The sequence below is a fragment of the Notamacropus eugenii genome, chromosome 1, assembly GCF_028372415.1.
Source record: "Notamacropus eugenii isolate mMacEug1 chromosome 1, mMacEug1.pri_v2, whole genome shotgun sequence".
NCBI lineage: Eukaryota > Metazoa > Chordata > Mammalia > Diprotodontia > Macropodidae > Notamacropus > Notamacropus eugenii.
Window position 1 is genome coordinate 504,887,781 of NC_092872.1, and position 20,305 is coordinate 504,908,085.

The 20,305-nt window shown below is 33.2% G+C and overlaps 1 protein-coding gene across 15 annotated transcripts in view; it reads left to right on the forward strand.

Moving 5' to 3' along the window:
- Positions 1–20,305, forward strand: part of SYCP2 (synaptonemal complex protein 2) — a 101,858-nt gene that overhangs the window by 1,634 nt on the left and 79,919 nt on the right. For 6 of the 15 annotated variants that reach the window (XR_011972318.1, XM_072633385.1, XM_072633384.1 and 3 more), the window contains exons 2-14: positions 1,145–1,205; positions 2,549–2,692; positions 6,165–6,293; positions 8,542–8,646; positions 8,957–8,981; positions 11,212–11,297; positions 12,990–13,075; positions 13,415–13,449; positions 15,454–15,596; positions 15,697–15,749; positions 17,287–17,332; positions 17,919–18,014; positions 20,062–20,122. Coding sequence is in view for 14 of the 15 variants with exons in the window: in XM_072633385.1 (XP_072489486.1) it covers positions 1,182–1,205; positions 2,549–2,692; positions 6,165–6,293; positions 8,542–8,646; positions 8,957–8,981; positions 11,212–11,297; positions 12,990–13,075; positions 13,415–13,449; positions 15,454–15,596; positions 15,697–15,749; positions 17,287–17,332; positions 17,919–18,014; positions 20,062–20,122 (1,033 nt within the window). In the remaining variant the exon portion in view is untranslated. The other 9 variants (XM_072633389.1, XM_072633387.1, XM_072633393.1 and 6 more) reach the window with 6 other exon arrangements.

Below are 20,305 nucleotides of genomic sequence, written 5' to 3' on the forward strand. Positions count from 1 at the left end.
GAGGTGATTAACGGTGAGGGGATCTTCGGAATAACTGCGTTTTCGGTCCCGTTTCTGGAGGAGAATCTTAGGATCGTAGAAGGGGCCTTAACACCCTGACCCACCTTCCTCGTTTTACAGACGTGGAAACTGAGGCCTAGAGAGGTGAAGGTGACTTGCCCGTGGTCACACAGGTAATAAGTACGGATGGCAGAATTCAAACCCATGTCTTTTGATTCCAAATCCAATGACACTGAGATCCCGTTTTCCTAACAGTGACAGCTCAATTTTGGGCTCTTCGGAGGAGGTGAATGCCTAAAGCAAGAAAAAAGATTTTGTCAAATGACAAAGCTAATCAATTGACCAGAAATTGTAAGACTCCCACATTGCAGTACTTGACAGGAAATTTGTTGTCCCCTTCAACCTTTTCATAGGCCTGATTTTATCTTCAAGAGTAGTAATGACTGAAAAAGTTAAGATTATTACATTATATATTCTCTCCTACTTAATTTGCGGTTTGAAGTTGAGAATTTTTGATGAGTAGTCTATAACCCCTAATTTGGTAGCAGGAGCTCTCAGCTGCTCCCCTCTTTTGGTTAATTTGCTTGAAAAAAAATTTTCTCTCCTTTTCTTTTCCATCTGCCTAAAGGTTTAACTTTCTCATTTTGTCTCCTGATCTTTCTATGCATTTATTAGTAATTCAGTTTCATTTTTATATTTAATTTGAATAGAGGTGAATCAATTTTAGTTTTGGTCCTTGTCTCCAAAGTAGGATCCTTATAAGCTCAAAGAAGGAATATAGCATAGTAGTGGAAATGGTAGAGCAGTAGGAGTCAGGAAACTGATTTTAGTTATGATAGCTATGTGACATGATAGAACAATTCACTTTCCTTCTCTGGTCTCAGTTTTCCAACATATAAAAATGAGGGAGTCAAATAATCTCCATGGTCCCTTTCATCTCTAAAAATCTTACATTACTTGGTCCAAATGAATATGAGTGATTTGATTCCTAAAAACAAGCCTGAAACTAATACAGTTTTAAAGAAAAGCAAAATAGTTTTTGGTTTGGGTATTCAGTAGTGTCTACCAAATTCTAAAATGTTACATAGACCATAATCATTTTCAGTGGAATTATGAAAATAGTTGTACTTATATTTTCTTTCAGATATTTTTGTACAGTTTAGTTAATTGAAGTTGCCAGAATGCCAGTGAGACCTGAACTTAAGGTATGTTGTTACAGGTTACTATAAGATTGTGTTATGTTTAATTTTAAAACTATAATTAGGGAAGTTTTATATTTTGATATGTCTATATACTTCTAACAAAGACCGATTTGTATAAATAACTATAAAGTGTTAAATATTTAATATGTTCAAACCTGTCATTTCAAGTACTTTGCTTTATTTTATGTGATGTTCTTGAAAATTATATTAAATCAATTTATAGCTTCCCATTTAGAAGTGACCCTGTCATAGAGCCTTTTAAACTGCAAAAAAAAAAAAAAATCACCACCTGATTGTTACTACATATATGGATTCTTGTACATCAGGTTTTTTCAAAGAAGACATATTTCCACATATATGAACTTAATGAAGTTTTTTTCAATTAATGAGTTATAGCTAAAGATTGTCTTTAATTAATTTAAAAAAACACAACGTGGAACATCAATACCACCACGTAACTGCTTAGCAACTACTTACATTAAAATTCATTTTAAAACATAAAGTATCCCACTAGTTTTTCAATTCTTTTACTTAACTTCCCATCAGTATTCTTCCACTCTTTACCATTCATTTTCATCCACCTTTCTTCTTACATAATTGTAGTTTATATGTATTACATCCTTCTGTTTTAGCTTTGGTGTTTTTTGTTTGTTTTTAAGTGTTTATGCAGTTTTCTATTGGTTGGTACTTTCTAAAGTTCTTACTGCTTATAATGGACCTAAAGTTAATGTCAACAATAGCAAATTCTTCCATGTAAATTTTACATATGATTAGTGTTATAGTCAAATCTGTTAATATGTTTGCTTAATGATGCTTCCTGACTGATGATGCATTTTCCTTCATTTAATATCTAAAACCTTCTGAGGATAATGTAGATGGGCAGTAAACCTTGATGAAATAAAAAACAACTAAAATTTTCTGTGGGCATGGTTTTAATTTGCTTAATTAATAATTTAATTGGCTTCACTAATATCACTTCATTCTCCAAAACCATTTTTTTCTTTTGCCTTAAATTTATTAGTTTCAACATAAAGTTGGATTAGCAACTTGAGAAGAAAAAAAACAAATCAGCACTGATGAATCTTTCTCCACTCCTCCATGAAGAAGTTTTATTACTGGCAAAACGATTTTCTATCTTCATCCATCTTTAAGACTTGACATTATAAATAAAGTAGTACATAAATGTGGTTGGGTTATTATTATCCTTATAGGAATCAATGGTAATATGTATCAGTTCTTATGAAATTTTCATAGAGAAATGTTTGTAAAACTTTGAGTATAAAGGTTAGTTAATTTGGTTTTGATTTGTAATTTAACTATGTCACAGCACCCATTTCTTTCTTTAGCAGTTGGAAAAATGCATAGATGAAGCTTTAAGAAAAAATGACTTCAAACCTTTAGAACAGTTTCTGCAGATGGAAAATTATGAAGATATCATACTTAAATGCACCAAACAGTTTTTTAGCAAGTTGGACAACCTTATGTGCAAGGTAAAATTTCAATTCTAAAAAAAAGACAGTGTCACACCACTGTTAACAAGTGACCGTTTTGTTTAAATGTTCCTAGCAGAAGGATAATTGCCATTATAAGAATCAAATAATAAGTTTGCTTAAAAATACCTATTTAAAACATCTTTAAAGTGCTTTATTTTTTGACCAAAATGATTTAAAAACTTTGGAAATATTTGCTTAACTTAGGAAGAAAACATTTTGTGTTTTGATTCTTCCAAGTAAAATATGCAAAATTCTTTGTCTGCACAGGATTACCATATTGACCAGTATCTTTGCTGAAAATGGTTTAGCTAGTTGTTTGATACTGAGCATATAAAACTATTGCTTGACTCATTTTTAAACTTTTTAACTAGTTTTTATATAGATATACATGAGGTTTAAAACCTTAGATTGATTTTGTTATTAACCTCTTAAACATAATCTTTATACACATATGTGTATGTATGTATGTATATACATACATACACATATGTACATGTTATTTCTCCCAATTACATATTGAAATAATTTTAACACTTTTTGTTTTAAGTTTTGAGTTCCAAAACCTTTCCTTCCCTCCCTCTCCTCCCCTCTCCCTGAGAGAGTAAACAATCTTATATAGGTGTACATGTGCAGTCATGTAAAACATTTCCATGTTAGTCATTTTGTACAAGAAGACTTGAATAAAAGAAAAAGAACGTAAGAAAGAAAGTGAAAAATAGCATGCTTCAATCTGTATTCAAACAGCATCAGTTCTTTCTCTGGAAGCCGATAGTATTCTTCATCCTTTGAGATTGTCTTGGTTCATTGTATTGCTGAGAATAGCTAGTTATTCATAGGACAATATTGCTGTTACTGTGTACAACATTCTCCTGGTTCTGTTCACTTCATTTTGCATCAGTTCATGTAAGTCTTTCTAGGTTTCTCTGAAATCATCCTGCTTGTCATTTTTTTATAGCATAATAATATTCTGTCATAACCATATATCACAGCTTGTTTAACCATTCCCCTATTGATGGGCACTCCTTTGATTTCCAGTTCTTAGCTTTAAAAGAGCATTTTTAAAAATAAAATTAAATATTGAAAATTAATAATACCTCTTAAATAATATTCCATCACTTCCCCCCCTGCATACCTCCAACCAGCAGAGGAATTTGTCTTATATTTTACTTAGAAATAGAGATCAGTTGTTGTGAACTCCCTTTCCTCCTCAAATGATTTCACCATTTACCTTTTCCCCTAACTCAACATTCTCTTTTCTTTTGATGCAGTCTCTGAAAAAGAGGTGACTTTTCCTGGCCCAAGCTAAGTCTTCTACTTGTTCCCTTGTTAAAGATGGGATAGAGACTCTGGGAACCTCCTTGAATCTTCCCACTCAGTCTGTCTTTTCATACCGAAATCTGTTACTCTTTAAGTAGCCTGACCCTCCTTTGTCTGTTGCCTCCAGATTGCCACCAGCTGTTTCCCACCCTTGATTACATCACTAGTTACCCCAGTCCCTTCAAGATCCTCCTTCAACCCCTCCTCCCAGACTACTAGACCATCCCCAGATGCCTCCCATAGTCTTTCGGTATATAAGTTTCATCTCTCCTCTATGAAGGCTCTCAGATTCAATCCAGCTCTGCTTCTGTCTGGCCCGCTTGTCAATACAAGTGTTACAAATGGTTAGACTTGTTAAGAGTCAACCCAATATGGCAAATCTTGAATCAACTTTGTTTTACTTTGGCTGAAAGAAGGCTTGAGTCTAATTCATTTGGCAGGACTTGGCATGTCAGTATTTTGGAATATCAAGCACCCCAGACCTCAACATTATGGATACCTGACCTCAACATTCCCATCCCTTACTAGAGCTTGTCTCTTTCATAATTCCCCCTCCAGACTCTCTAATCTTCAGTTTCTCTTATTGACGCTTTCATTTGGATCCTTTTTTGCTACCTGTAGACATGCTCAGATGTCTACTATCTTTATTTTACCACGCCATCCCCTTAAGCTATCATTTGCTATATCCTCTCCTTCACTACTGAGATCCTAGAAGAAGCAATTTACACTCATTGTCTTCTATTTATCTTCACACCTTGCAGTCTGGTTTTCAGCTATACAACTGGAGTAAAACTGCTATCCGTAGGTTACCAAGGATTTCTTAACTGCCAAATCAATGGCTTTTTCCCAATCTTCAGCCTTCTTGAACTCTGCATTAACACTGTTGATCACTCCCTTTTCCTGCATAATACCTTCTTTCAGATTTTTTCAAATGTTAGTTTTTACAGGTTTTTGCACTTGTTTGATCACTCTGAGGAGTGATTTCCTTTGCTAGATCTTTTATCTGTGATCTGTTTCCTACCTATGTATGTATCTCAAGCTCAGTTCTGGGCCCTTTAAAAAAAAAACACGAAACAAAACCACATATACTGTCAAGAATCTAATTCAGTGGATTTATTTATTATCTGTTCAAATGTCTACCAAATCTACTTATCCAGCATTAGTCTAGCTCCAGGGCTCTAGTGCTGCCTTTTTAGTTGCTGGACGCATAGTTCTACTCTGTTACCTCAAAGCTATCTCAAATTCACCTGGTGGAAAATGAAATTAATTTTCTTTCCTTCTCCTGCCAAACCCTCAAACCCTTCAAAACCCTCAAACTTCCTAAAGTCACTCTTTCTTTTGAGGACATCACCATTTTTCTAATCACCAGCCTTAGGATTGAGTCTTCACTCTCCCTAACCTCCCATATCCAATCAATCCAGTCTTGTTGGTTCTATCTCGACTATATCTTCCACTCACATGACCACAATAGGTTCTTTAAATTCTTCCCTGAACTATTGCAATAGCTTCCCAGCTGAACTCTTGGCTTGTAGCTTTCCTTCTCCAGTTCATCCTCCATACAGCTGCCAGATTGTCCATGTTGCTTTCTGTTACCTCTGTGGCTAAATATGAACTCCTTTCTCACATTAAAATCTTTCAAAATCTAAGTCTAACCTTTCTTTTCAGATTTTACATTATTCCCTACATATACTATATTGCAGCTAATCTGACTTACTTGTCTTTCCCCTTGCATGATGCTTTCTCCCACCTCTGAAGCTATCCCCCATACCCAAATGTTCTCTCCACCTCTTAGAATTGATATCTCTCTTCAGATTCAGCTCAGGCTCAACCAAATTTCTACACAAAAGTTTTCTTGACACCTCTCAGTTATTAGTATTCTCACAAAAATTGTATTTCTTTTCTATATTTTATATTTCTTTATGTATGTATAGTTTTGCCCCCAGTAGACTATAAACTGCTTGAGGGCAGGCACTATTTCTTGTCATGTTATTCTAGGGTCTAATGCAGTATCTTTTAGTAAGTGGATAATAAATACTTGTTATTGTTTCTGTATCTTGACTGGAATTAATTGTGTACAATGAAAAATTATTTGATTTATTTCACTGAATATCTTTTACATATAAAAGATATTTACTATTTTGTTTTGTTTCAGGAACTTAACAAAAAAGATATCCAGAATATTTCAACTATTTTAAATTCTCTTGGAAAATATGGCAAAAATATCAGCATATTTGGGGAAGCTGGACTTGTAGTAATGATAAAACAAGGGCTAGTCAAAAAGATAAGTATATTATAAGCAAAATATATCCTAAAAAGTAAAATGTCAAGAACAGTCAGTTTTAACAACAATTTTTAAGAAAATTGTATCTTTGTTGAAGCATATCCAAATTATAGGTTGTTTCTCCCTACCTTAAAACATGTGCCTATCATTCTTACCTTTAAAATACCTCCCCTTAATACTAACATCTTGTAGCAATATCTTATATATGTCCTCCATTTCATTGCTAAATTCCAAGAAAAAGGATATGTTATAGGCAGCTTGGTATAGTTCAGAGTTCTGGACTTGAAATCAGGAACACTTGAGTGTCGTCCCAAACACCTATCAGGTGTGTGACCTTGGGCAAGTCACTTACTCTCTCAACCTCATTTTCCCCATCTTTAAAATGGGAATAATAATAGTAACTACCTCACTGGGTTGTTTTGAGGCTCAAATGAGATAAAGAAAAATTATGTATGCCTATGGGGTAGTAAGGTACCAGATATATAGTCTACTACATGTGATTGTAAAATGCTTTGCAAATGCTAAAGTTATTATGTTATTATTTTATGTTTGCAGCTTCTGTTTCCTCAACTCCTTGATATCTGGCTTCCAACCTACCTGTTCTATTGATAGTACTCTTAAATGTTAACAATGTTCTGTTAATTGCTAAATCTTATGTTCTTTTCTCAGTTCGGATTTTCCTTGACCTTTTTTTTCTTTCTTACTTTTTTTTGGGCGGGGGAGAGTTTCAGTTCTGGTATTCATTATCCATTTCTCCTAGAAATTATCCATTCATTATCCATTTCTCCCCTTTGTTCCAATCCAGTCAATCCAATAAACTTTTATTAAACATCTGCTATGTGCCAGGCAGGCATTGTGCTAAGCACTGGGGATATAATTAATGAAAAAAAAGACTGTCCTTGCCCTCAAGGAGTTTATAATCTGGCATGTGGGGACAACACATAAAAGGAGGCAGGAAAGCAGAGTTGGAGTTGTAACAGGGGACATCTTGTTCCATGGGGTTGAGACAAGGCATAAGAACAGATGCAGAGTGTGACCCTGATCTTTTCTACCTGTCTGACTGTTTCTATTCAATAGCTTTTGCTATTTCTTATTCTCCCCAGTATCTTAGATGTGGGTTTCTTCCAAGATTCCTTTTTCTCTCTTTATAGTTCTTTGCCTTAATAATTTTATCTGTGTCTGTGGCTTCAGTTATCAACCCTTTTCAAATGACTCTCAGATTTTGATAGCTATCTTTGATCTTTCACCTTACTTCCAGTTCTACATCTTCAGTAATCTTTTAGTCATAGTTATTCCACAGCCCCTTGGCCCCATATTTCTAAAACTGAATTAATAATTTACTCCTCCTAGTTTACTACCCCCTTTCCAGAAAACTTTACTGTTTATAGTACTACCATCCTTCTAATTATCAGTCTTGAAACCTTAGAGTCATCTTTGATTTCTTCCTTTTCGTTCACCCCCCACATTCATCCTGTTGTCAAGTTCTTTTGCTTCCGTTCTACCTATAGCTCATTTCTCTTTCATTCTCAGTTCACACTGTCATTTCCTTATTTTAGGCCCCATCGCCACCGCTTAAGTTTTAGGTTTTAACAAGGTTTTAATTTTTATGTGAATTTATTTAGGTCTTTTTTGTAATAACAATGCTTCATGATTTTATATAAATTATTATCTCCTCTCCATCCTAGCCTTCTTAAAACTACCAAAATAATTCTTTAACATATGAAATGAACATATGAAAAAACCTTTAATTCAATTTAAAAATTTAATTTAATTTGGTTAAAAAACCAAAAAACCCCTGCGCAGAAACCTTTAATTTATGATTACGTGTATATAGAATGTAAAAATCCTTATACTGATACTTAGGTCTCACCACCATCTTTCCAACTTTATATTACTGTCCATGCAGCTGTTTCCAAGTTTAAAATACTGTCTTCTGCTGCATTGTACTTGCACACGCTGTTCCCCATGCTTGGAATGTACTGTGTCCTGACCTGTGCCTACAACTTTCACTTTCTTCAAGTCAGTTTAGATGTCACATTTCCATATTCCTTCCTTGATTCTGATCGCTTCTGGAGGTGTCGCTCATTCAAATGTTCTTAAAGCACTTTGTCTAGTTCTCTCCTTTCCCTCTTTTATATTCTATTAAACATATCTTTGTACACATTCCTGGAAGCATATAAGACAGTGCTTTGCTGATAGTATATGCCTAAAAATGTTGAATTAAATTGAATTTTTTTTTCCCCTTTACATGGTGGCCTGGTTTGAAAAAACCAAAGAGATTATTTTAAATAACAAGAATGAAAAAAATGAAGCCATGATGAATCTGATAGAAGATTTCTTTGATGTCTTAATGGTAAAAAATAAAATAAACCCCCTTTTAAAGTAATTTTACCAGACTCGTGATAATTACAGCAAATTGTTTACTCTATACCTTGTAAATTAAAAATGTACTAATATAAGGTGTAGGATAGCCATTCAATCTAGGTTTTATAAACTATCCTAGCAAAATAATTAAATGCTCATTTTATTTTTAGTTGAAAAGTTGTAAAATCTACCCAAATTCTCTATAATGTTTCAATAGCATTTTATAACATAAATTTTGTAATATGAACTCTATTAAGTATAAAGTAGTCAATTACAAATTGATCACTTTTTTCTTTCAGACTGTTCATGATATCAATAATGAAGGTATGCTAAAAGAACAGGATTTAAGTGATGTTATTTAGATAATTACTATTTTGGATATATTATGATGAATTAGTAATTTCTAATAATGCTGTAGTGAATGCTTCATATTCAACAGTTTAAAATATTTTAAGTACCAGAGCAGGCTTTAAAACATAAGGCCTACATGCTAGGAAAAATAAGCATTTGATTTGTGGCTATCCAGTATGTTAGTAACCTATAAATAGTTTTATAGATGTGTGTCTGTGTTTGTGAATATGTATGTACACACAGACACATACATCTATATACACACATATATGTTTGTGTGTATATGTATATGTGTGTGTAGGAAATAGCTGAAAACTGCAGACAATTTATATCCTTCAAAACCCTTGAATGTTTGCTGGGTTCTGAAATGATGAACATAGGGCCAGCTAATGTTGATCTAATTAATTCACAGGGATTACTAATTGCCTTCTATATACCAGTATTTGTGCTAGATCTTGGGGATATAAATACAAAGAAATAATTCTTTGCTAAGTGTTTACAATCTAAGGGGGGAACAATAAATGTGGAATGAATAATAAGTGAAAAGATACAAATAAATATGAAATAGTTAAATACATGGTAGTTTGGGAGGCAGGGTACTATCTCAAAATAATCCATGCAGAAAATGGTACTTGAGCTGTGTCTTGAAGAAAAGAACTCTGAGGTAGAATTAAACAGGGAGTACATTCCAGGTTTAGCAACAGCCAATACAAAGGCACAAAGATGGAAAATGGAGTGTTGTATGTGAAGAACAGAAAGATAACTAGATTAGCTGGATTGTACTGTGGGAAGGTGAGTAATGCTTATTGAGGTTGGATAGATAGGTTGTAGCCAGAACATGTAGACTTTAAATCCTAAACAGAGGAGTTTATATTTTATCCTAGAGGCAATAGGAATCTCCTTGAATTGATTGATTAGAGGAGTTACATGGTTAGTTCTGGCCTTAAGGAAAATTACTTTTTCTAGCAGCATGCTTGATAAATTGGAATGGTGAGAGACTTGAGGCAGGAAGACAAATTAGAAGGCTATTACAATAATATAAGGTAGAGAGGATGAGAATCTAAAGGTGGTAGCTTTATTACTGGCAGGAACAGATCATGTCTGAGAGATATTATGAAGACTGAAGCAGCAGTATTTGGTAACTGATTGAATATATGAGATGAGGGAATGTAAAGGGTCTAGGAAAATACCAAAGTTTTAAACCTAGGAAACCGGAATGTAGTAATGCCTTCAATAGAAATATAGACATTAAAAAGAGTCAATCTCCTTTGGAGGTAGATGTGATGTGTTAAGTTTTCAGTATGCTGAGTTCAGTGTTTCCAGGACCTGCAGTTTGGAATGCCCAAGAGACACTTTGTGATGCAAGAGTGAAACTAAGGGGAGAGAGTATGGCTGGATATATGAATGTGGTAGTCATCTGCATAGAGATGAAGGTTAAACCCATGGGAGCTGATGAGGATAATGGAAGTATAGGAGAAAAGAATAAGGCCTAAGCCAAAACCTCGAGGAACATCCATAAATAAACCAGCAAAGGCAACTGAGGTGTGGCCAAATAGGTAGGAGGCAAACCAGGAGAGAGCACTATCAGGGAAACCCAGAAAGGATACCGTATGCAGTAGGAAAAGATTGGTCAACAATGTCAAATGTAGCAGATTGTTTGAGACAGATGAGGACTGAGAAAAGACCATCATCATATCTTTCAGTTAAAAGATCATTGGCAACTTTGGAGAGATTGAGTTGTGATGAAGTTGGAAGCCAGAGTGCAAAGCGTTGAGAAGCAGTTTAGAGTGGAAGAGGCAGTAAGTATAGAGAGCTTTAGAGAGCAGAGACATACAGTGAAAATGGTAGTTATCTAGTAAAGGTTTTCCAAAACCAAGTTATTAAAGAAATTGATCTATTTACAGTTATTTCTACTAAAATGTATTTTAAAGTTGAAGGTAACTTAGGGACTCAAAGCTCTTTTTTTCAGATGAGGAAATTGAAGCTTAGGTTAAATGATTTGTCTGATATCACATAGCTAGATCTAGAGTTCTTTTCACCTCACTTTTAGTTCTATGTTCTTTCTGTTACTCCTTTTTAGTTCTGTTCTTTCTGTTACTTCTCACTTAGCTTTTGTTAATTTATATGAGAAAATGGAAGTCATTTAAATATATTATGTTTTAAAAGTAATTTCAAAAGTAGTAAAATTTAAAATTTTGACTAGGTAAAATGGAAGTACTGGAAAACTTTATTTTGAGGATCTGTACCCTCGTAGTCGACGTGAGAATACCTATCTGTATTCACCAGGAGGTAATGTTATTTCTTTTACTTTTTGACTTGAAGATTTTCCACAAAAATACTCTCTGAAATTTCAAAGAAGGTTTCAGAGTGATATTGTTAAAAATATTAAGTATTTCTTTTCCTTTTAGAAAGCTAGCAATTTAATTTCAAGGATCCGTAATTTCTGAGTACATATCTTTCCTCTACTGATAAAGATTACAACCTGCACTTTAATAGATAGTTTTTATGAGTTGCTGTGACTGAATAAATTTATCAGTCATTGCGCAGTCTGTTGGCAGTGAATCTCTTTGGATTTTGATATTTTGGGTCTTGAACAGGAGATATGCAGTTTGTCACCAGGCTTATTCTCGATGACTTTCCAACTTGGTAGGATGTGCCAAAATTTGTATTATGCTGTCACACCCTTTGAGAACTCAGTGAAGGTATATGTTGACTTTTTAAAAAAATTCTAAATTTAATCTGAGCTGAGGAACTGCTTTACAGGCAGTGCTAATCTTGAAAATATTTCTTCATAAGTTCTGAGTTACTGTTGGAAATCAAGTGTCTTATAATGATAGTTATTTAATTATGTTATAGATTATCACAGTTGGTAGATAAGCCAGATTTGAGATTTAGGATGTTTAAGAGCAGAATTTGAAGGTACTGCTTTAGTGTTTGAAATACTAAAAAATAAAAAATAGGCCTCTTTAAAATGTGGGGTGTGTATGTGTGTGTACATAATATGAGACATGCACATCTGTGTATATATACACATTCAATCTGAGATATATATACTGTATGTATACACAAATATGCATGTACACATGTATATATGTATGTGTAATACATATATTAGTGTATTCACATACGTATTATATGTATTAATGTATGCATATAATATATATGTATATATGTGTATGTATTATATAGTATGTATTAGTGTATTCTTATATGCATTATACCTTGTTATACAAATAATAATGTTAGATTATATTTACTTATGTCCAAAACAATATTGTAAACTCAAGGATAAAGACTCCTTTTTTTTTGTATTTACATCTTCTGCATTTTAATGCTTTTTCCGTTACAGAATATGATTATTTAAAAGTTTAATGTGACAACTCTTGTCCACAAGTTTTAAATTTTATTTTTGTTTGTATTAATTTCTCTAGCATGTTTTTCCAAATATTTAAGTTTTGCTAACTATGTAAAGCAACATTTTGGTCTCAGGACTCCCTTTACCCCCTTTAAAATTATTGAGGACCCCAAAGAACTTTTGTTTATATGGGTTATATCTCTGTTTATTTTAAAATATTTATTCATTTAAAATAATGAAATAGTAACTTAAATATCCTTATGAAAAAATTATTAACAAAACAAAAAATAGTGAGAATAATGGAACTATCTTTTTTTTTCAAATATATTTAATGTCTGACTTTATAGGAGAGGTCAGGATTCTAGTATCTCTTTCTTCGTGCACTCTGTTGCAATAATGTATTTTTGAAGTATACAAAGAAAATCCAGTCTCACACAGATATGTAGTTAGAAAAGAGAACAGTATTTTAAGAGGCAAATAAAGTCTTAGGGTTATTATTAAAACAGTTTTGATCCCATGATCTCTCTGAAAAGGTCCCCACAACTCCAAGAGGTTCTCAGACTCCATTTTGAAAACTGTTAGTGTAAAGATTAAATGTTTGAGAGCACCATTTTTTTCTTTTTTAGGCCATAAAAAAGCTGAATGCTATGCTTGACAACATGCCCCGAGATACCAAGAAAATAATTTCCAAACCAGAAATTTTTTCTATCATGTAAGAATTTTATTTTTATTATTCTGTTTTAAATTAGAGAATCAAATGAAGAATTTAAAGGGGGAGGGTAACATAAGTAATAGGGATGCTTATGGCTTTACACTGTCATTTAATTTCAAATTAGATTTAGGAAAAAAATGATTTTTATAAGTTACTTTTGTATTGTCCATAATCACATGCCAGTTCATATATGTAAAGTTGTAATGAGATTCTAAATTGTAGTGATGAATAAGCACTTTTTTCTTATTTGTGCTTAGGATGTTCAAGAGCAGAGGTTAAAGTCTGTGCTGTGGTTCTTGAAATGCTAAAAATTGTGATGTAACCTGTTTTAATTCACAGGATTGATATGGGGAAACGGATATTAAATGCTGGGGGTAAGGATATCCTTTCAAAATATTCATGTCTGAAATTACTCCATATTTTTAGTGGAATTCATGAATTCTCAAAATATAAAATAATGATATCTGCCTGGAAATTATTATTATTTACGTACTTCAGAATACTTATGATTTTATGTGGCATTCCCCTCCATCAGTAAAGATAATGTCAGCTCCATCTCTTCTATCTGGAATTTAATGCCTTTTATAATCTGTACATAGCCTAGATTTTCAGACCAATTTCATTTTTTTTCTCCAAACTTATACTGTGGTCTCCTGATTTTGTTTTTGTTTGGACTGTTTCCCTATGCTTAAAGTACCCTCCATTTCTCTTTTCAGCATGTTGAGCTCCTCTCCTTTCTTTAAAGCTCATTCAAATGTCACTTTCTATCCTTGTGTACTATAATTTTGTAATAGACTTATTATATAATACTGTGTATTAGTGTTATCTATGTTGGTGTCTTATCTCCTTACCATACTGTAAGCGCCTTGAAGAAAAGGAGCTTTGTAGGTTCTAGCTAAGTGTTCTTTACACAATAGGCTCTATGTAAATATTTATTTTATGTATCTTTTTAGTAGAAAATTTTAATGAGTTGCTGTGACCAAAAGAATTAATCACCTGGTTGCCAGCCTTGTAGTGAGGAACCTCTTAGAACCCAAGTTAATTCTAAGATAATAGAGTTTGTCCCTAGCCTATACTTTGCAACTTCATGGGAACTAACAAGGATTTGTATTCTGATAGGCCATACACTCTTTATATGTATTATGTGGTATTGGACAGTATTTTAGTGGAGGCATAGGGTCACATATTTATCATTATTATTTCACCTTAGAAATGAGAACCTTCAATGCTTATAAATAAAGATTAGTTTGAACTGTGAAATAATAGTTGAGATAGGTAGCAATGCTATTATACTAAATATTTCTTGGGCCTAAAACTAGTTATAGAAACCTACTGGCTAATTTGCAAAAAGATTCCTTAATAATAAGGAATGTAGTTCATTAAGTGGTGTTTCATGAGATTAAAAAGTTTTAAATTGAAAATAATGTCTCTAAAAGAAGCTCAGAAGTATAATCATTGGCTTACTAGACGTAGCTGGGTTTTTATTAAGAATATCTTATAGAAAAAAACTAGATTTAATTTTTAATTTTGCAAAATTCCTTTCATAAGAAGTTTTTGATTTGATATCTCCATACTATAGAAACCAGCTTGCTTAAAATAATTCTTTGGAATAATCATCATTACTATTTTGTACAAAAAGAAAAACTTAGTTCTACACTGTTGTATAAAACACTTATTTTTGAACAGTATACCTTTAACAATTGTGGAATATGGTAGTCTTTAAATGATTAACATCCTTTGAAAATAGTTAATATAATACTTTGGGAGATAAATATAATTTGTGTATATATTGTTTAGACAGTAGTTACTTTAGGTATTCTGTATATTCCTAAATAGAGAGGCAGCTGGCATTACGTATAGAGTGCTAAGATTAAAGTAAGGAAGGCCTTGGTCTGAAATGTGCCTGTAATACCTATTAGCCATGTGACTTTAAGCAAGTCACTTAATTTGCTTCAAGTCACCTAAATGTACTTAAAACAACTCTGAGGACATAGGACAAGTTGTGATTAGTCTTGATGAGGAGAGTTCTCTATACTTCTGTGGTCACAGATCTTTCATACACTGTTATGATGAAAGGGCATTTTGGTTTATGTTGGAGTTTAGAATATGTATGTCTGTGTGTATATATATATTGCTTTTCTTATTTTTCAAAAAAATTCTGGAGGCAATTGGAAGTTAAGTGACTCACCCAGGGTAACACAGATAGAAAGTGTGTGAGACTGGATCATTCCAGGAGTAGTACTCTTATCACCTGTACCATATAGCTGCCTCTTATTGATTGTTTTTGACTTATACTTTATGAAGGTTGAAATAGGTAACATTTAAATAACTTGTGTTATTTTCTAATCATGTATTTATAATGCAATTTGTTTTTATAGATTATGACTTTCAAGTAGGTATCACAGAAGCTTTATGTAGAATGACCTCTGAAAAACAAAGACGAGAACTGGCATATCAGTGGTTTTCAATGGAATTTGTTGCTAATGCATTTAAAGGGATTAAAGATTCTGATTTTGAAACAGTAAGTAAAGAACAAAAAGATATTATTTGTATGAATTTCTTGTTAATTTCTATGAACCAAAAGTTTCCCTTAAAATTCTTGAAATTCTATTTCTTGCTAGGACTGCAGGAGATTTCTCAACTATGTGAATGGTATGCTTGGAGATAAGAGAATGTAAGTTTGTAGATTGCCAAGCTTCTATAACTTTATGACTTTTAAGAGTTGATCTGGCTAAAAAGTTTATTATCCTGCAGCTAACCTAGTGATAAGCCTTCCTGAAATGAATTAGGCTAGTTCTTGGACAAGAAATGTAACCCTGACCTTTCTTAGGCTTTGGAAGTCCTTCTAAGGTTGGTAGATTCTACTGGAGGCCTTGTTGTTCTTCTAGAATATCCTCCAAGAACCCAAGGTTGTCTGTCCACTCTGACTAGGAGTAGAATCATAGATAAACAGCTGAGAAAGACAATAAGGTTCATCTAATCCAATTTTCTTATATTAGGGATGAGAAAGCCTACACAGAGGTTAAATGATTTTCCTAAAGTCACATAGGTAACCCATAGCAGAGCTGGGATTTGAACCAAGGTCTTGTTATTCAATCCAATGATTTTTCCACTGTTAATAATTTTTCTGTATAACAGAATAAAAATGTTTCTAAAATTTGTTTTTGAGTCATTTTAATCATATCTGATTATCTATTGCCCTGTTTTGGGGTTTTCTTTACAGAGATACTGGAGTGGTTTGCCATTTCCTTCTCTAGAGGATTAAGGCAAACAGAGGTTAAATGACTTGCCCAGGGTCACACAACTAGTTAAGTGTCTAAGACTGGATTTGAACTCAGATCCTCGTGACTGCAGGGCTGGTACTCTGTCCACTGCACTGTACCATCTAGCTGCTCTCTCTCTAAAATACTGTGATGAAATGACTTTTAGAAAATTGTAGTAGTGTATGAGTAGTATATTAGTGAGGTAAAAAGACCTGCCTAATTTTTTGCATGTTACTGCACAGAGTAAAGGGAAAGGTTTTAATTAACATTTAACCGAAAAAGTATTTTATGAAAAGACATTCTGATCACACATCATTTAGAAAAAGGTCAGCCACTCATTCAGTAATAACCTAACATAGATAATCTGTCTACCAGTTTAGTAACAGTTCAAAATTAAATATTGTTTTACCTCTGCTTGGAGGCAAAAATATAAATACTGTTTAAGCATTTCTTACGTTGTGAGAGCAAGCCAAAGTCTCCCTACATAAATGTCTATTTTGAAATAGAAAATAAAATTGCTTTCTGATCATTGGTGATAGATGCACAAAATCGTGTTAAATTAGAAATAAATCTTTGAAATCCAGAAAGCCTTCCTACTTGGTACCACTTATATTTTTTCCCTCATAGGAATGTGGACTTCTAATATCCTCCACATTGAGTACGCTGGCTCAAGAATATATTCACAATTAATAACAAGACATTGGCTGGTCAGTTTAGTCAAAGTTGTTGACAGTCTTACATGAAGACAGTTTCAATTTCTTTACAGAAATCCATTCCCACAAAAATCTAGGAAAAAGAAACAGCAATGGATAAGCTGGGAAATATCTTATTTGAATTTTTGTGACTTGCTTGATTTCCATTTAAACTTTGGAAATTCTCATGTATTTATTTACATAGGTTATACTAAATTAAATATTTATTGTTTATTATGATCTTTTTTTATTTCAGGGTTTTTACATTTCCTTGCTTATCAGTATTTCTTAATAGATATGAGGTATGTTAAACATTTAATATAAATTTGTTAGATTTTTCAGTGTCTTTATTCTTTTGATTTAGCGATCTTTGAAGTGTCACAGATAGTTGTGGACTGCAAATCTATAAAAATATTAAGGGTAGCCACTAGTTTATGGCAGTATGTGGTCAATCTAGTTTAGCTATTTTTCAAAGAATATTACCAAAGGATATTTTATAGGAAAACATTTTTGCATTTCATGACATTAAATTATAGTACCTAACAAGTGAGACATGTTCAAAAATGTTTAAAATGTGTGTATGTGTATTTTCAACTTGAACTATATCTTGAAGTATCTAAGAGTTCCAAGTGTTCACTATCCCTTTGGTGTAAAGTAGAAAAAGAGCACTGCTTTTTTTGTCCTGAAGTTACCTCTTGGAAGGTGGAAAGAATGGATGTGCCCTCTCATTCTTATATTCCTGAATTTGGTGAACAAGCTATTTAACTTGAAGATATTTATCCATTAATTTTGCTTAGCAATCATTTTTCGTTGTCATTGTTAAGGGTGATTTTAAGTGATTGTCCTTTTAGGGATATTGTCTGTATTTTCATTATTTGGTTTTGTTAGCTACAGATACCTTCAGATGAAAAACTTGATGACTTTTGGATTGACTTTAATCTTGGTAGCCAAAGTATATCCTTCTACATTGCAGGAGATAATGAAGTAAGTAAGCCAATTTCTTTTTTTTCTCTGTCGTATACACTTACACAAACACACATGTACACACATACATACACATCCACTTTGAGAATATAAATTTCTTTATGTGGTCTTTTCTTTCCAGCTAGTCATCATTTGTTAGGCAAGTTCAACATAAACCTTAACATATGTGTGTGCATGTTTTTATGAAGGTGTATGTAGTGTCTGGGGTATTCATGGAGGACTAGTACCTCTGGTGTTAGAACTTACTGAGCCCTTTTCAGGGTTGCTCATATAACTTTGCTGTCCACCAGTGATCCTACTCTTATTGTGTTCCAAGAAACTGTAGCATGTGCAGCAGCTACACCCTGGTAAACCAGGTTGAGGGTAACTGACAGACCTCAAACCCACTGGTGAGTTAGGAGGAATGTCTGCTCCAAGCACGTGAAGACTTCCTCAGTGGTATGGGCGAATGAAAACAACTTTTTCCAGTGGCCATGAATGCAGCTGAAACTGGTACTGTGGAATACTTAGAGCTTGGTCAGACATTGAAGATGCCAAGGTCATTGGAGACAAGATTGTCTCCGATCTTGATTTTTGTCCTGCCACTGGACTTCAATGACTGGAGGTTGATGAATGTGTTTAGTGTTGCCTCACATAAATCCCAGTGAAGTCATTACCCCATGATGTCCTTGGTCCTCTTTGGAAGCTAAGGAGGAACAATAAATGTGTGTGTGTGTGTGTGTGTGTGTGTGTGTGTGTGTGTGTGTGTGACATATACATACACTCAAATATTTATATATTTTAGTCTGCTTAAAGCTACTGATCTTTTGTTCCTTTTGTCTTTTTTTTATTTATTTGAGTATTGGATAGTAATGTGGAAGAAAATATACTGGACAGTGAATGAAGATTTGAATTCAAGCTTCTATTACTAATTAGCATTCTGACAATCTAACTGATACTAAATTTCCTCATCATATTTGGTAAAATGAGTCATTTAGAACAAGATGATTTCTATCATTCATTTTAAAAATCTTGATTTCCAAATTCTCTTTCCCCCTTCTGCCTCTTCCCCACCCATAGAAAGGCAAGCAATATGATTCCTGTTATACAATTAATTTATTTGCATTCCATATTAGCCAACAATATGATTTCTAAAGTCTCTTCCAAGTGTATGATTCCCTGATTCTAGATCTAACAGTAAGCAAAAGCACAGGTTTTGGTAAATCAGTCGCAAATATTAGAGAACTGGCCATGAAGGATAAGGTGTTTAGTATAAGACATCAGTTCCTATGAAGACCTGGGGATGAGATAGGACTCTGCTTTGAGAGGATCATGTATACTGGGCATCTATGTGCCTACATTAGATTATAGTGAGATTTACAATATTCCAAATAATAATTTTGATGGTGGCAATTGTGCCCAATTAATAGGATATGCAAATAGAGGAAGCCAGTTTTTCCTGTCTTTTGGGTCTTCTACTTACATACCTTGCTTCCAGTCTTTCAATTAGGAACCTTAATCTGTAGACATCTAAATCTTCAGTGTCTCTATTGGCTGCAAAACTATGAAATTTTATTTTGGGTATTTTATGTATATGTTGGAGAGTGACTGGGAGGGAAGGAGTAATAAAGAAGAAAGAACAGTGTGAATTCATAACTAGTTTCATTCTCACTTTGTTATAATGTAAAAATTTTGCTCTTATTCCCATTTATTTTCTATTCCCTGTTAAATACTGAAGACTATGTAAAGATGAGTGAGATACAACCTCTTTACATTACTTATAATCTAATATCTCCACTTTGACTTTAAAAGGTAATAATGGAGTCTTAAGTACAGTAATAGTCAGTTAATTGAGTAGGACATTACATGATTATATTACTCTCAGAGAAATGAATGTTTTTCTCTTTTGATTTTGTGCCTGTGTGTATGTGTATACTCCAAATACACAGCTTTGCTACTTGATAGAAAATAAGAAGCTAAGAGTTTTAATTTTAAAATCATTTTAATAGTAGTTCTGAATCTAGCATTAATCATGTAATTTTACAGGTCTGTTTCATTTTAATTTAAGGATCATCAGTGGGAAACTGTCACTGTGCCTAATGATGAAGTAGAAATATACAGTGTAGAAGGTAAGGTTTGTGCAATACTAGATTTTCTTTTTTCCAGTAATATTGATTTAAAGAAGGGAACTCAAGTTCACTGATGCTTTTCACAATTTATGTATGTGCTTTCATCCTTGTCTTAACAAATTATCCATAGAAATTATGTCTAGTGTGCCTGAAGTAATTTTATTCTTCTAATATTTTGTGGAT